Source organism: Zophobas morio, unplaced genomic scaffold (assembly GCF_036711695.1).
Source record: "Zophobas morio isolate AGI-343-1 ecotype UQ-CSIRO unplaced genomic scaffold, CSIRO_AGI_Zmor_V1 ptg000031l, whole genome shotgun sequence".
Classification (NCBI taxonomy): Eukaryota; Metazoa; Arthropoda; class Insecta; order Coleoptera; family Tenebrionidae; genus Zophobas; species Zophobas morio.
This window is the reverse complement of record NW_026972136.1, coordinates 6,743,389-6,759,770: the sequence shown is the minus strand read 5'-3', so window position 1 is coordinate 6,759,770 and position 16,382 is coordinate 6,743,389. Positions and strand designations below refer to the sequence as shown.

The 16,382-nt window shown below is 36.3% G+C and overlaps 3 protein-coding genes and 1 pseudogene across 3 annotated transcripts; all 4 read left to right on the top strand.

Moving 5' to 3' along the window:
- Positions 1-18: 18 nt before the first annotated feature.
- Positions 19-5,035, top strand: LOC135139636 (glutathione S-transferase A3-like). Its single transcript, XM_064069937.1, is given in 8 exon segments — positions 19-426; positions 472-599; positions 653-805; positions 4,255-4,399; positions 4,450-4,617; positions 4,668-4,778; positions 4,781-4,809; positions 4,865-5,035. Coding segments are annotated over 8 exon segments (1,206 nt in total). The 5' UTR covers positions 19-122; the 3' UTR covers positions 5,033-5,035.
- A 3,595-nt stretch (positions 5,036-8,630) lies between these two features.
- LOC135139635 (uncharacterized) lies at positions 8,631-11,849 on the top strand. Its single transcript, XM_064069936.1, has 8 exons — positions 8,631-8,991; positions 9,041-9,183; positions 9,232-9,396; positions 10,916-10,979; positions 11,021-11,158; positions 11,208-11,375; positions 11,426-11,568; positions 11,624-11,849. The coding sequence occupies exons 1-8, from the start codon at positions 8,688-8,690 to the stop codon at positions 11,789-11,791; spliced, it is 1,293 nt and encodes a 430-aa protein (XP_063926006.1). The 5' UTR covers positions 8,631-8,687; the 3' UTR covers positions 11,792-11,849.
- Positions 11,850-11,943: 94 nt separating this feature from the next.
- On the top strand, positions 11,944-12,784 carry LOC135139294 (glutathione S-transferase-like; annotated as a pseudogene).
- A 662-nt stretch (positions 12,785-13,446) lies between these two features.
- Positions 13,447-14,402, top strand: LOC135139287 (glutathione S-transferase-like). Its single transcript, XM_064069471.1, has 4 exons — positions 13,447-13,687; positions 13,738-13,905; positions 13,956-14,098; positions 14,154-14,402. The coding sequence occupies exons 1-4, from the start codon at positions 13,552-13,554 to the stop codon at positions 14,319-14,321; spliced, it is 615 nt and encodes a 204-aa protein (XP_063925541.1). The 5' UTR covers positions 13,447-13,551; the 3' UTR covers positions 14,322-14,402.
- The last annotated feature ends 1,980 nt before the right edge of the window (positions 14,403-16,382 follow it).

Sequence of the window (16,382 nt, the reverse complement as noted above, 5' to 3'; positions counted from 1 at the left end):
ACCTGGTTTTATCATTGAACATAACGATTAGATAGGGTTATTTCTAATCACCGATCACCTAGTTCTCCCCCACGTTTCAGTGCTTTCTAAATATTACCACAGCACGGTGAATTATTGTCAAAATGGCACCAGCATACAAATTAATTTATGGTGACTATAGAGGTCTAGGCGAAACGTCTCGTTTTCTTTTCAAATACGGTGGAATAGAGTTTGAAGATGCCCGCGTCCAGTTTGAAGACTGGCCCCAGTGGAAAGAAAAAACTCCATTTGGTCAATTTCCTCTTCTGGAACACAACGGCAAACAAATAAACCAGAGCATCGCGATTGCTCGCTATTTAGCCAATCTTGTCAAACTTGCAGGGAACGACGACTGGGAAAATTTGGAAATTGATTCCATCGTGGATACAATTAGCGACATTCGACAAAGTAACAACTGTTTGACTGATTTTTTTTTCTATTTTGGTGTTGTAGAACTGGTTCCCATTGGCAGAGAGCAAGACCAAACCAAGAGGAAGGCTCTTATTGACACTCTAATTAAGGAGTCGTTTTCGTATCACCTTCCTCGTTTAGTGAAAAAAATAATGGTTATTTGGCACTTGGTCGGGTACTATTTTCCAAAAATGGAGTACTTGGTTTTGAAATTTTGTTTTAGTTGACGTGGGCTGATTTTTACTTTGCTACGATTTCTCCAATGTTTGATGCCATCACTGGCCAGGATTGTCTGGCCAATTACCCAAAATTGAAAGCTGTGAGAGACAAAGTTAACGAACTCCCAGCTATTAAGAAGTGGATTGAAACTAGACCAGCGAGTGATTTTTGAAATGTGTATTTGTTTCTTATTTGTGTGAAAGTGATTAAAAATGTGTATAAATAATACATGATTTTAATGAATAGCGGTTTTGCTAGCCCTCCATTACTCATACATGCATCACAATGATTAGACAAATTTCATAACCAACGAAGATCGAGATAGAAGTGCAAACTCATCACTGATAATATCCACTTAAATAAAATCTAATTTTGGCACATTGACTAATATTCACCCACCTTCATTAATTTCTTTAATTATTTTCTAGAACTTTATCTTGTTGAAACCATAGTCGGTTTTATTAATTTGTCAAATTTTCTAAAAAATCAATTAAAGAAAATAGTTTACAAGGACGTGAGGACGTAACTTTTATCTCTAACACTATTTCTAAAAATACCACGATAGACAAACCTGTTTATTTGTTCCTGGGTAAATACAGATATAGGTGTATATGATATCTAAATCATCAGCAAACACTAAAGATTATATAACTCCACGGTATTGATAATTTTCCACTAATAAATGTAATAAATGTGGGCTCATAAAAAAAGAAAAAAAAACGCCAATCGTATTTTTTTTGTACCAAGAATGAGAGAACGGGTGGGTGGGCGGGAGTAAGTTTAACTTTTTCCTACAAAGTATTTTATAATTAAGCAATAGCCCCACCCACCCACCTTCTCTTCATTCCATTCACTACTCTCAACATTGTTCAGTCTTATCTTAGCAAGTACTAGCCCCGCCCGCCCGCCCCCATTTTCTTAGAAGGTATGTTATTTGCAGCAATCAGTCTTATCTTAGCAAATACTAGCCCCGCCCACCCGCCCCCATTTTCATGTCATTTGCTGCAAACAGTCTTATCGTAGCAAATACTAGCCCCACCCACCCACCCTTTATTTACTTACGGGCTATGCCATTTACCAAAATCAGACTTATCTTAACAAGTACTAGCTCCGCTCACTCGCGCTTTTCTCATTGACGATTTTATTTCTGTTGAGTATAAGACCCACCTTTTATTCAGACCGAGTAAAATGAATCACTAAAATGGAGGCGGGGTTGATAAGCGGGGCTAGGCTGCTAAAAAGAGAGAAAAAACCTCTAATCGTAATTTTTTTTGTTGTACTAAGTATTTGCTATGAGATTCATTCCTTATTTCAAAAGAAAAAAATGAGAGAACGGGTGGGTGGGCGGGGCTAAGTTTAACTTTTTCCTACAAAGTATTTTATAATTAAGCAATAGCCCCACCCAACCACCCTGTCTTCATTCCCGTCACTACTTTTAATCTTGTTCAGTCTTATCTTAGCAAGTTTCAGTCCCGCCCATACATCCTCGATTTTCTTAAAGGGCACGGCATTTGCCGCAATCAGTCTTATCTTAACAAGTACTAGCCCCGCCCACCCGCCCCCATTTTCTTAGAAGGTATGTCATTTGCTGCCATCAGTCTTATCTTAGCGAATACTTGCCCCACCCACCCACCCTTTATTTACTTACGGGCTATGTCATTTACCAAAATCAGTCTTAAGTTAGCAAGTACTAGCTCCGCTCACTAGCGCTTTTCTCATTGGCGATTTTATTTCTGCTGAGTATAAGACCCACCTTTTATTCAGACTGAGTAAAATGAATCACTAAAATGGTGGCGGGGTTGATGGGCGGGGCTAGACTGCTAAAAAGAGAAAAAAAAACGGTAATCGTATTTTTTTGTTGTACTAAGTATTTGCTATATTCCTTATTTCAGAAGAAAAAAATGAGAGAACGGGTGGGTGGGCGGGGCTAAGTTTAACTTTTTCCTACAAAGTATTTTATAATTAAGCAATAGCCCCACCCACGCACCCTCTCTTCATTCCCGTTACTACTCTTAATACTGTTCAGTCTTATCTTAGCAAGTTTCAGTCCCGCCCATACACCCTCGATTTTCTTAGAGAGCACGTCATTTGCCACAATCAGTCTGATCTTAACAAGTACTAGCCCCGCCCACCCACCCCCATTTTCTTAGAAGGTATGTCATTTGCTGCAATCAGTCTTATCTTAGCGAATACTAGCCCCACCCACCCACCCTTTATTTACTTACGGGCTATGTCATTTACCAAAATCAGTCTTATCTTAGCAAGTACTAGCTCCGTTCACTAGCGCTTTTCTCATTGACGATTTTATTTCTGTTGAGTATAAGACCCACCTTTTATGCAGACCAAGTAAATTGAATCACTAATATGGAGGCGGGGTTGATGGGCGGGGCTAGGCCGCTAAAAAGAGAAAAGAAAAACGTGAATCGTAATTTTCTTTGTTGTACTAAGTATTTGCTATAAAATTAATTCCTTATTTCAGAAGAAAAAAATGAGAGAACGGGTGGGTGGGCGGGGCTAAGTTTAACTTTTTCCTACAAAGTATTTTATAATTAAGCAATAGCCCCACCCAACCACCCTCTCTTCATTCCCGTCACTACTCTTAATATTGCTCAGTCTTATCTTAGCAAGTTTCAGTCCCGCCCATACATCCTCGATTTTCTTAAAGGGCACGGCATTTGCCACAATCAGTCTTATCTTAACAAGTACTAGCCCCGCCCACCCGCCCCCATTTTCTTAGAAGGTATGTCATCTGCTGCAATCAGTCTTATCTTAGCGAATACTAGCCCCACCCACCCACCCTTTATTTACTTACGGGCTATGTCATTTACCAAAATCAGTCTTATCTTAGCAAGTACTAGCTCCGTTCACTAGCGCTTTTCTCATTGACGATTTTATTTCTGTTGAGTATAAGACCCACCTTTTATTCAGACTGAGTAAAACGAATCACTAAAATGGTGGCGGGGTTGATGGGCGGGGCTAGGCTTCTAAAAAGAGAAAAAAAAACGTCAATCGTATTTTTTTTTGTTGTACTAAGTATTTGCTATAAGATTCACTCTTTATTTCAGAAGAAAAAAATGAGAGAACGGGTGGGTGGGCGGGGCTAAATTTATCTTTTTCCTACAGAGTCTTTTATAATAAAGCAATGGCCCCACCCACCCACCCTCTCTTCATTCCAGTCACTACTTTTAATATTGTTCAGTCTTATCTTAGCAGGTAGTAATAATAAATTTACTCTTGTCAAAATTATTCGACTTATTTTGAATTAATTTATGGTGTATTTTGATTTTAATAAAGACATTATTATTTAAATAAATTGTACTACTAACAAATATTTAATAATATAGGGGCCTTTGAAATACGTTACTTCGTGAATATAATAAACATCTGCAAATATTCTAACTTTAATTGTTTAAAAATACCCCACTACTAACAAATAACTGACTTGTAGATACCTCAAAGCAAATTGGAGATAACTACTACGTATATAAACAAACAACTTTAGGAAGTGATCCGCACATTTTCGTTAGTGGTCCTTGAACATTCATTCATTCGCTGTACAGCTCGCACTCGTTCGACATTATTTACTTGCTCATTCTTCGAAAATAGGTTCCAGAAATGGCACCAGCATACAAACTTACTTATTTTGATGGCTGTGGAGTGGCCGAAACCTCTCGCTTCCTCTTCAAATACGGAGGAATCGATTTCGAAGATGTCCGCATAAAACAAGAAGATTGGCCCCAGTGGAAACCAAGTAAGTTCACAAATTAATACTAAAATTTAACTATGACCAAAATCTCTTAGAAACTCCCTTCGGTGTGGTCCCCCTTCTCGAACACAACGGAAAACAAGTGGGCCAAAGCATCGCCATTGCACGTTATTTAGCCAAAAAAGTCAAACTTGCAGGAAATGACGATTGGGAAGACCTGGAAATCGATGCAGTTATCGATACAGTTCACGATTTGTATCAGAGTACGAAAATTTTACTTAGTTTGAACAACTTCTGATTTTGTGTTTTGTAGAGTTGGGACCTATATATTACGAGAAGGATGAATCTAAGAAGAAGACGCTGATTGAAACTGCTCAGAAAGAAACGATTCCTTATTATTTGTCGCGTTTCGAAGAACTTGTTAAAAAAATAAAGGATATTTGGCGTTGGGCCGGGTAAGAGTTGCAAGTTAACTTTAAAATGGATTTAGAGATCGTGTGATTGCTTTAGTTGACCTGGGCCGATTTCTACTTTGCTACAATGTCTCCGATGTTCGATTTATTGACTGGAGGGGACAACTTGGCTAAATATGCCGATTTGAAGGGTTTGAAGGAAAAAGTGAACGGGTTCCCGGCCATTAAGAAGTGGATTGAAGTTCGACCAAAGAGACCGTTTTAAAACGTGTGTTGTATTAAAAATTAACTGATTTGATTTTGCGAATTTTATTGTTTTTTTTTTGCAGTTATTATAAAACAATTTAGTTCTTAATAACTCGAATTTACACGACTCACTATTACAAAATAATACCGGCGCGACTTGTCTGGCTCTTCTTAAAATGGTAATGTACTCGACTCGACTGAGTAATAATTGTTCCCGAAAACGGCCTCTATTTAAACCCAAACTTCGACATCGAGGTCTTTCTCGAATTGGGTATTCGCGACTTCCGCTTCCAGGCTTTCCTTTAGTGAACGCCGCGTCGCCCGACCGATGTTTTTTGTACTTCTTCCCAGAAATCCACCGTCGCTGCTGCTTCGAACTGCTTCTTGTATGATGACCAAGGTGTCTGACCATCATAAGTGGGTGGTTGAATTGTTCTGGGGAGTCGACACCACATTAAATGAACCAGATATTGCATTTTTTATTGCTTTCTCAAATTTCTTCATTCGATCTTCCATAGATCTCATCGATTTTTCTAACTCACTCTTTAGTTGATGTTCGACTTCCTCTTTTACTTTTTGATTCATCAAGACCATATTTCCTGTAACAAGATTTTCCACAACCTTCAAATTTGTTTATATGTTCTTCATTTGTTCTTTAATTCCTGTTATTTCATTTTGGTTTGCTTCCACTTCCATTTGGAATTTTTCACTTAGGTTGGTGATTATGTCATCTTTTTGCTTGTCTATTTTTCGTCAATCTTTTCCATTCTTGCACCCGTTTCTGTTGTATACAATAAAATTTTACAATGCCATTACGAGGGTTTGGCTAAGTTGTTCACTCTGGGGGTTACTGGTCTTCCACTTTTCCGGTTTTCAAATTACAATGTATGGTGGGTATGAACCGCTGTGAAGCTAACAGGCTTAAACCATCATACAATTTTTGTTGTATACAACAAGAACGTTGTCACTGTATGAGCAAACTAACGTTAACTGAACATCAGTTGATGATTTTAAAATCCATATCCCCGACATATAATAAAATTTTTCACTTCAGACGGGTAGATAGGATGAATAAATTTCGACCGCCCAGTTTTATTTATAAACAACGACGTCATAGCAAAACGCATTTGTGCGTGATGTTCGACGTCCCGCATGCTGTTGAATGCGCCAAGACCATCAAAAAAGGTTATGAGTGCAAAATAGTATATTATTAGCCAAGGTTGCAGAGCCAAGCATTCTAGACCGAGCGCAAATTAGAACCCGAGACGCGCAGCGTCGAGGGCTCTAAGTGCGAGGTGTAGAAGTGGCTTTGCAACCGTGGTTAATATACTATTTTTTTCACTAGTAGAAACCATAAGACAATAAACTGAAAAATAAACGTTCAATTTTTTGACGCAACATGAGTTTGTTTTGATTTCTAATCAAACTTGATCTAAATCTTCAACACAAAGAAAATCGTTTATACTTGTCGCTGAGTTAATCATTTTATCTTCTACCGTCTACCAACTACCATGCATATACTCAAGTAATGTTTGTAGCACACATTTGTTCATTTTTTAAGAAATAATCACATCAAACATTGCGTACATAACCTCAATTTTTCTTTTTGAACCCGTGGTAGCAAAAGTTGAATTTGCTACCACTAAATGAGTCGACATTTGCATGCGTCCAGGCTGCTAGTGAAAAAAATGTATTTTTCTACTCCCACATAGTAATCCATGAATTACGAACTGTCTAGCCTCATAGTAAAACCATAGTTACACCCACTGGCATGTAATGAATGAACAGGCACGTAATATATATATATATATATATATATATATATATATTACGTGCCTGTTTGAATAGTTTCCATAGCAACTATAAATAATTGCTTTCCCAAAAAAAATTCTTCTGAAAGTGATTCTTCATTATAGATCGTAGAAAAAGTATATGACACAACTCTGGTGGTAAGCTAATTACGAACTCATATTACATCACTCGCTCGCTACGCTCGCTCGTGTGTAAACTTCGTTCGTAATTAGCTTCTTACCACCCTCGATATGTAATATACTATTACAGCACATTATCAACGGGAATATATTACATCGGAAGAATGTCACGTAGACATTTGTTTGACTTGAATGAATTTATCGCCCCAAAACAGATGACTAAAATTATTCATAAGCCTCTATTGAACAAAATATTCTGATTGTTATTATTATAATAATTACCTTATCATTATTTTATTGTTATAAAGACGAGCGTATTCTCACATTTTCCAGAAAATGGGGTGGCTCGTTCTTAATTCGATCAATAATAAATTGACTGATTCATTAATTTTTTTGTCATTCATTTTTTTCACACCCCGTATAAGCAAATCTAAAAATTATTTATGCAGTGATAAATCACAATTATAGACTGATCATACTTTGCACAATGCACATTTAACATAGCATTTTTTCGGAAAAATTTTGGGGTGGAGTGATCAATTTTTTAGGGGGGTGGGATCAGCAAATATATTTTTATCAAAAATTTACCATGCCTATGATAACTTTAAAACGTCTCCAAGATTTCAAAAGATTTGGTTTTGTTGTTCCTGATTAAATCAATAAAATATATTCACGCATTCATTAATTTTTTTGAGTCACCCTGCATACACAAATCCAAAAATATGAATGGTATGATAAATTACAAGTACAGACTCATCATATTTTCTACATTTTAGATAGGATTTATTGGACAAACTTTTCAGGTGACGTCATCAATTTTTTGGAGGGGACAAGTAAATATATTTTGAATAAAAGCTGATCATAACTGTAAACCATCTGCAAGATTTCAAAGCATTCGGTTTTGCATATTCCAAATTAAATGTCAAAATGTTGTTTCCTAATTTTGATTTTTTTTCTATACTATGTACAATTTTGAAATGACGTCATCACATTAGTGGTGGGGATGATTAGACAAATTTTGATTAGCGTTTTACCATCTACATGAGATACCTAATATAAATACAAATTTCTGGGCCAAATCACTCATCAGGATTCACTAATGGACCCGTCAAGTGGTTATCGTCCTAAATAGCCGATTCTATATGCAAGTGTAACGTTGCACCCTTGCAGTCAGATTATTAGTGTGAACGGACATAATGTCCCTTTTTTTGCGTCTGGGATATTTTTATCAGGGGTCGTAAATGCAATAAAATTCTTTAAATACAAAATATCATCGTCAATTCTCAAAATTAGTAATAACGTAAATATCAGTCACAAACCTTTCTTACAGAAAGTATTAAGGTGGTCCGGATGGAACAAGATGCTTCGAGAAAAAAAACAATGAAAAAAAAATCTCTTAATGAAATCATACCAAATCATACACGTTTGATTTGTACTTCGTCAGCATGTGTCCAGGTTTTGACTATTTTGCTGGTGGTGACGTTTTCGAAAAATATCCAAATCTTAAAGCTCTAAGAAGGAGTCATTACCAGCAATAAAAGAATGGATTAGAGTACGACCGCAAAGTGAATATTAATTTCGCAATGTCAGTTATCACAATAAAAAATTCTAAATGTGAATACACCTGGTTTTATCATTGAAGATAATGATTAGATAGGGTTATTTGTAATCACGGATCACCTAGTTCTCCCCACGTTTCAGTGCTTTCTAAATATTACCACAACACAGTGAATTATTGTCAAAATGGCACCAGCGTACAAATTAATTTACGGTGATTATAGGGGTGTGGCCGAAACGTCTCGTTTTCTTTTCAAATACGGTGGAATAGAATTTGAAGATGCCCGCGTCCAGTTCGAAGACTGGCCCCAGTGGAAAGAAAAAACTCCATTTGGTCAACTTCCTCTTCTGGAACACAACGGCAAACAAATAAACCAGAGCATCGCGATTGCTCGCTATTTAGCCAATCTTGTCAAACTTGCAGGGAACGACGACTGGGAAAATTTGGAAATTGATTCTATCGTGGATACAGTTAGCGACATTCGACAAAGTAACACCTGTTTGAACAGTTTGATTTTTTTTCTATTTTGGTGTTGTAGAACTGGTTCCGATTGGTAGAGAGCAAGACCAAATTAGGAGGAAGACTCTTATTGACACTTTAATTAAGGACTCGTTTTCGTATCACCTTCCTCGTTTGGAAGCCATAGTTGAAAAAAATAATGGTTATTTGGCACTTGGTCGGGTACTAATTTCCAAAAATGGAGTACTCGGTTTTGAAGTTTTGTTTTAGTTGACGTGGGCTGATTTTTACTTTGCTACGATTTCTCCAATGTTTGATGCCATCACTGGCCAGGATTGTCTAGCCAATTACCCAAAATTGAAAGCTGTGAGGGACAAAGTTAACGAGCTCCCAGCTATTAAGAAGTGGATTGAAACTAGACCAGCAAGTGATTTTTGAAATGTGTATTTGTTTATTATTTGTGTGAGAGTGATTAAAAATGTGAATAAATAATACACGATTTTAATGAATAGCGGTTTTGCTAGCCCTACATTACTCATACATGCATCAGAATGATTAGACAAATTTCATAACCAACGAGGATAGAGATAGAAGTGCAAATTCATCACTGATAATATCCGCTTAAATAAAATCTAATTTTGGCATATTCATTTCTTTAATTATTTTTTAGAACATAATCTTGTTGAAACCACAGTTGGTTTCATTCATTTGTCAAATTTTCTAAAAAATCAAATAAATAAAATAGTTTACAAGGACGTGAGGACGTAACTTTTATCTCTAACACTCTTTCTAAAAATACCACGATAGACAAACCTGTTTATTTGTTCCTGGGTAAATACAGATTTAGGTGTATATGATATCTAAAACATCAGCAAACACAAGAGAATATAACCCCACTGTATTGATAATTTGCCACTAAAAAATGTAATAAATGTGGGCTCATAAAAAAAGAAAAAAAAACGTTAATCGTACTTTTTTGTTGTACCACTAATCTTGTTTATTTCAAAAATAAAAAAATGAGAAAACGGGTGGGTGGGCGGGGCTAAGTTTAACTTTTTCCTACAAAGTCTTTTATAATTAAACAATAGCCCCACCCACCCACCCTCTCTTCATTCAGTCACTACTCTAAATATTGTTCAGTCTTATCTTAGCAAGTACTACCCCCGCCCACCCGCCCCCATTTTCTTAGAAGGTATGTCATTTGCTGCAATCAGTCTTATCGTAGCAAATACTAGCCCCAGCCACCCACCCTTTATTTACTTACGGGCTATGTCATTTACCAAAATCAGACTTATCTTAGCAAGTACTAGCTCCGCTCACTCGCGCTTTTCTCATTGACGGTTTTATTTCTGTTGAGTATAAGACCCACCTTTTATTCAGACGGAGTAAAATGGATCACTAAAATGGAGGCGGGGTTGATAAGCGGGGCTAGGCTGCTAAAAAGAGAGAAAAAACCCCTAATCGTAGTATTTGCTATGAGATTCATTCCTTATTTCAAAAGAAAAAAATGAGAGAACGCATGGGTGAGCGGGGCTAGGTTTATCTTTTTCCTACAGAGTCTTTTATAATTAAGCAATGGCCCCACCCACCCACCCACTTTTCATTCCAGTCACTACTTTTAATATTGTTCAGTCTTATCTTAGCAGGTACTAATAATTAATTTACTCTTGTCAAAATTATTCGACTTATTTTGAATTAATTTATGGTGTATTTTGATTTCAATAAAGACAAATATTTAATGTTACAGGGGTCTTTGAAATACGTTACTTCGTGAATGTAAGGATTTCCAAGGGATTCTATAATGACACATTTTTTGGTCGATTGAATCAGAACAAACATCTGCAAATATTGTAACTTTTATTGTTTAAAAATACCCCACTACTAACAAATAACTGATTTCTAGATACCTCAAAGCAAATTGGAGATAACTACGTATATAAACAAACAATTTTAGGATGTGATCCTCACATTTTCGTCAGTGATCCGTGAACATTCGTTCGCTATACAGCTCAACACTCGTTCATTATTTACTTACTCCTTCTTCAAAAATAGTTTCCAGAAATGGCACCAAAATACAAACTTACTTACTTTGATGGTTGTGGAGTGGCTGAAACCTCTCGCTTCCTTTTCAATTACGGAGGAATCGATTTCGAGGATGTGCGCATAAAACAAGAAGATTGGCCCCAGTTGAAACCAAGTAAGCCACAAATTAATTCTAAAACATAAGGATGACCAAAATCTCTTAGAAACTCCCTTCGGTATGGTCCCCCTTCTCGAACACAACGGAAAACAAGTGGGCCAAAGCATAGCCATTGCGCGTTATTTAGCCAAAAAACTCAAACTGGCAGGAAACGACGATTGGGAAGACCTGGAGATTGATGCAGTTGTCAATACAGTTCAAGATTTGTATCAGAGTACGAAAGTTTGACTTAGTTTGAACAATTTCTGATTTCGTGTTTTGTAGAGTTGGCACCTTTATATTACGAGAAGGACGAATCTAAGAAGAAGGCGCTGATTGAAACTGCTCAAAAAGAAACGATCCCTTATTATTTGCCGCGTTTTGAAGAACTTGTTAAGAAAAATAAAGGATATTTAGCGTTGGGTCGGGTAAGAGTTACAAGTCAGACTTAAAATCGATTTAGAGATCGTGTGTTTGCTTTAGTTGACCTGGGCCGATTTCTACTTTGCTACAATGTCTCCGACGTTCGATGTATTGACAGGCCGCGACAACTTGGCTAAATATGCAAATCTGAAGGGTTTGATGGAAAAAGTGAACGGGTTGCCGGCCATTAAGAAGTGGATTGAAGTTCGACCAAAGACTCAGTTTTAAACTGTGATTGTTGTGCAAAAATTAGCAACGTAAAAAATAAAAAAAGAGTTAATCCAAACCTAGATTTATCGTCGAATGCGGTATTACACCCAATTAAAAACCTGCCAGAAAGCGATTAGATAGGGTTATTTGTATCACTGATTACATAAATCTCCTCCACGTTTCAATACTTTCCAAGTATTACCACAGCACGGTGAATTATTGTCAAAATGGCACCAGAGTACAAATTAATTTACGGTGATTAATTTACGGTGTAGCCGAAACGTCTCGTTTTCTTTTCAAATACGGTGGAATAGAATTTGAAGATGCCCGCGTCCAGTTCGAAGACTGGCCCCAGTGGAAAGAAAAAACTCCATTTGGTCAACTTCCTCTTCTGGAACACAACGGCAAACAAATAAACCAGAGCATCGCGATTGCTCGCTATTTAGCCAATCTTGTCAAACTTGCAGGAAACAACGATTGGGAAAATTTGGAAATTGATTCCATCGTGGATACAATTAGCGACATTCGACAAAGTAACGACTGTTTTAATAGTTTGATTTTTTTTTCTATCTTGGTTTGGTAGAACTGGTTCCCATTGGAAGAGAGCAAGACCAAACTAAGAGGAACGCTCTTATTGACACTCTAATTAAGGAGTCATTTTCGTATCACCTTCCTCGTTTAGAAGCCATTGTTGAAAAAAATTATGGTTATTTGGCACTTGGTCGGGTACTAATTTTCCAAAAATTGGATACTTGGTTTAGAAGTTTTGTTTTAGTTGACGTGGGCTGATTTTTACTTTGCTACGATTTCTCCAATGTTTGATGCCATCACTGGCCAGGATTGTCTGGCCAATTGCCCAAAATTGAAAGCTGTGAGAGACAAAGTTAACGAACTCCCAGCTATTAAGAAGATTGAAACTAGACCAGCGAGTGACTTTTGAAATGTGTATTTATTTCTTATTTGTGTGAGAGTGATTAAAAATGTAAATAAATAATACACGATTTTAATGAATAGCGGTTTTGCTAGCCCTCCATTACTCATACATGCATCAGAATGAGTAATGATTTCTTTAATTATTTTATAGAACTTTATCTTGTTGAAACCACAGTCGGTTTTATTAATTTGTCAAATTTTCTAAAAAATCAAATAAATAAAATAGTTTACAAGGACGTGAGGAGATAACTTTTATCTCTAACACTTTTTCTAAAAATGCACATGAAAGATAAACCTGTTTATGTGTTTCTGGGTAAATACAAATATAGGTGTATATGATATCTAAAACATCAGCAAACACTAGAGATTACATAACTCCACTGTATCGATAATTTTCCACTAACACTCTTGTCAAAATCATTCGACGTATTTTGAATGAAGTTATGGTGTATTTTGATTTTAATAAAGGCATTATTATTAAAATAAATTGTACCACTAACAAATGTTTAATATGACTTTATGAATGTGAGGATTTTCAAGTGACTCTATGATGATTAACACACAAAAAAAAGACAGAACACAATGGTGGTTTTTTTACGATATTTTTCTGTCACATTTTTGTGGTTGATTAACTTTTATTGTTTAAAAATACCCCACTACTAACAAATAATTAATTTCTAGATACCTCAAAGCCAATTGGAGATAACTACTATGTATATAAACAACTTTAGGATGTAATTCGTACACTTTTATTAGTGGTCCTTGAACATTCATTCATTCGCTGTACAGCTCCGCACTCGTTCCACACTATTTACTTAGTCCTTCTTCGAAAATAGTTTCCATAAATGGCACCAGCATACAAACTTACTTATTTTGATGGCTGTGGACTGGCCGAAACCTCTCGCTTCCTCTTCAAATACGGAGGAATCGATTACGAGGATGTCCGCATAAAACAAGAAGATTGGCCCCAGTGGAAACCAAGTAAGTGGACAAATTAATACTAAAATATAACTATGACCAAAATCCCGCAGAAACTCCCTTCGGTGTAGTCCCCCTTCTCGAACACAACGGAAAACAAGTGGGCCAAAGCCTCGCCATTGCACGTTACTTGGCCAAAAAAGTCAAACTGGCAGGAAACGACAATTGGGAAGACCTGGAAATCGATGCAGTTATTAATACAGTTCAAGATTTGTATTTGAGTACGAAAATTTGACTTAGTTTGAATAATTTCTGATTTTGTGTTTTGTAGAGTTGGGACCTATATATTACGAGAAGGACGAATCTAAGAAGAAGGCACTGATTGAAAGTGCTCAGAAAGAATCGCTTCCTTATTATTTGTCGCGTCTTGAAGAACTTGTTAAGAAAAACAAAGGATATTTGGCGTTGGGTCGGGTAAGAGTTACAAGTCAGATTTAAAATGGATTTAGAGATCGTGTGCTTGTTTTAGTTGACCTGGGCCGATTTCTACTTTGCTACAATAACTCCGATGATGGATTTATTGACTGGAGGCGACAACCTGGCTAAATATGCCAATCTGAAGGGTTTAAAGGAAAAAGTCGACGGATTGGCAGCCATTAAGAAGTGGATTGAAGTTCGACCAAAGACACCGTTTTAAAATGTATTTTTTTACGTATGTTGTTTTAAAATGAACTGATTTTCATGTGAAAGATAAAAAATAAAACGTAAATCCTCTAAATTTTTTATACAACTATTAAATGGGAACGCGACTTCCGTTTCCAGGCCTTTCTCTAGCGAGCGTCGGCCGCTGTCTTCGACGATGAGTCATCTCCGTATACACTAGAAAGTTCCCGACGACCCATAGGCGTCGTACCGGGGCGGCGTATGGGTTTATTTCATAATAATATTATCTAAGTTATAAACGTTGTAAGAAATTATAGAAATAAAATATGAATGTGTAAAAAAAGTAATTTTTCTTGCATTTCTTGCATATCTTGCATATTTTAGCAATTTTTTGCATATAATGCCAAATTTCTCTGCAGAGAGGTAAACCTGTTTATTTGTTTCTGGGTAAATACAGATATTTATAAGTGTATCTAAAACATCAGCAAACACAAGCAACCCTAAGCTGTTAGTACCTATTTCAACGTACAATAAAGCTACTTAACAATAGAATAGATGACCAATTTACATTACATGTCTTTCAAATCCAAAAATTATTTTTCAATCTAAAATCACCTTTTACCATTTTTGAAACACAATGGCAAAATAGTGAACGAGGTGTTTCCATCTGTAGGTATTTGGGCAGAATTGTAGATCTTTCTTCGGATGAAGCTTAGAAGAATCTGGATATATCCATTCCATTATAGACACCATCTAAGGAAAAAAGTTGAAGCATTTCCAAAATTTAAAAAATGGATTATACTTAGTATAACCACAAAATGAAGTATAATTTCGTTACCATATTATAACTAATTTTATTATGTCAAAACCGATTTAACATTTATTAAATATTTAACAACTGAAGTATAAATGAACAGTTTAGCTAGTAATGATCCCACCTTTGAACTAGTGATCTTTGAACATGCATTCGCAGTACACAGCTCAGCACGCGTCAGATCTATTTAACATCATGTAACACTGCTCCCTCCTTACGACGATTAAAAGACTTGAACTGGATAGAGCCTTTGGAGGTTTGATGGAAATTGGGTTCAATAAGGTATCAACATGTCTGAAATTCTTGAAGAAAATATTTGCTTATCGCCCCCAAAAAACTGATGACGTCGGCTCGAAATTTTGCTGAATAAATCCTATCTAAAATGTAGAAGATAGTATGAGTCCGTACTTGTGATTTATCATTCCATTCATATTTTTTGGATTTACTTATACAGGGTGACTCAAAAAAATATTAATGAATGCGCGAATTTATTTTATTGATTTAATCAGGAACTGCAAAACCCAATGCTTCGAAATTTTGGCGATGTTTTAAAATGATCATGAGCATGGTAGATTTTTGATCAAACTGTATTTGCTCACCCCCCTAAAAATCGATGACGTCCCCTCAAAATATTGCTGAAAAAAATCTTATCTTAAATGTGCAAAATATGATGATCTGTACTTGTGATTTATCACTGCGTTAATATTTTTTAGATTTGCTTATACAGGTTGTCTCAAAAAAATTAATGACTAAGGGGGTAGTTTCAAGTTAGATTTGCGAAATCGCAAGTGCCGTTGCTATGGTAATTTCGATGACAGTTGTTGCGATTCGCGATTTGATTCGTCCTCGCGACTGCTGTCATCGCAACTTCCATAGCAACCGAGACTTGCGAAATTGTAAACCCAATTTGAAATTGGCTCGTGAGTCAATTTATTTTATCGATTAAATCAGGAACCGCTCAGTCCATTTTGCCAGAAATGTTGGGAATACAATAATGTTATTTTTCAATTTCTAATTTCCATTTTACACTAAATAAAATAAGTCAGTGAAATGGAGTTTTATGAGTAAGCAGTAGCCCCGTCCACCCACCCCTTCTTCGCTGCAGTGACTACTCTTAATACTGTTCAATCCTAGCTTAGCAAGTCTTAGCCCCACCCACCCACCCTTTTTTTTGTAGAGGATATACCATTTACCAAAATCAATCTTGTCTTAACAAGTACTAGCTACTAATATTTCTTTTTTTATTATATAGATGGTAAGCAGAACAATGAAGAAATTATC

Coding starts and splice junctions, on each gene's coding strand:
- LOC135139635 (XM_064069936.1), top strand. CDS start 8,688: ATGGCACCAGCGTACAAATTAATTTACGGTGATTATAGGGGTGTGGCC. Junction 8,992..9,040: donor AGTTAGCGACATTCGACAAA/GTAACACCTGTT, acceptor TTGGTGTTGTAG/AACTGGTTCCGATTGGTAGA. Junction 9,184..9,231: donor GTTATTTGGCACTTGGTCGG/GTACTAATTTCC, acceptor GTTTTGTTTTAG/TTGACGTGGGCTGATTTTTA.
- LOC135139287 (XM_064069471.1), top strand. CDS start 13,552: ATGGCACCAGCATACAAACTTACTTATTTTGATGGCTGTGGACTGGCC. Junction 13,688..13,737: donor TTGGCCCCAGTGGAAACCAA/GTAAGTGGACAA, acceptor AAAATCCCGCAG/AAACTCCCTTCGGTGTAGTC. Junction 13,906..13,955: donor AGTTCAAGATTTGTATTTGA/GTACGAAAATTT, acceptor TGTGTTTTGTAG/AGTTGGGACCTATATATTAC.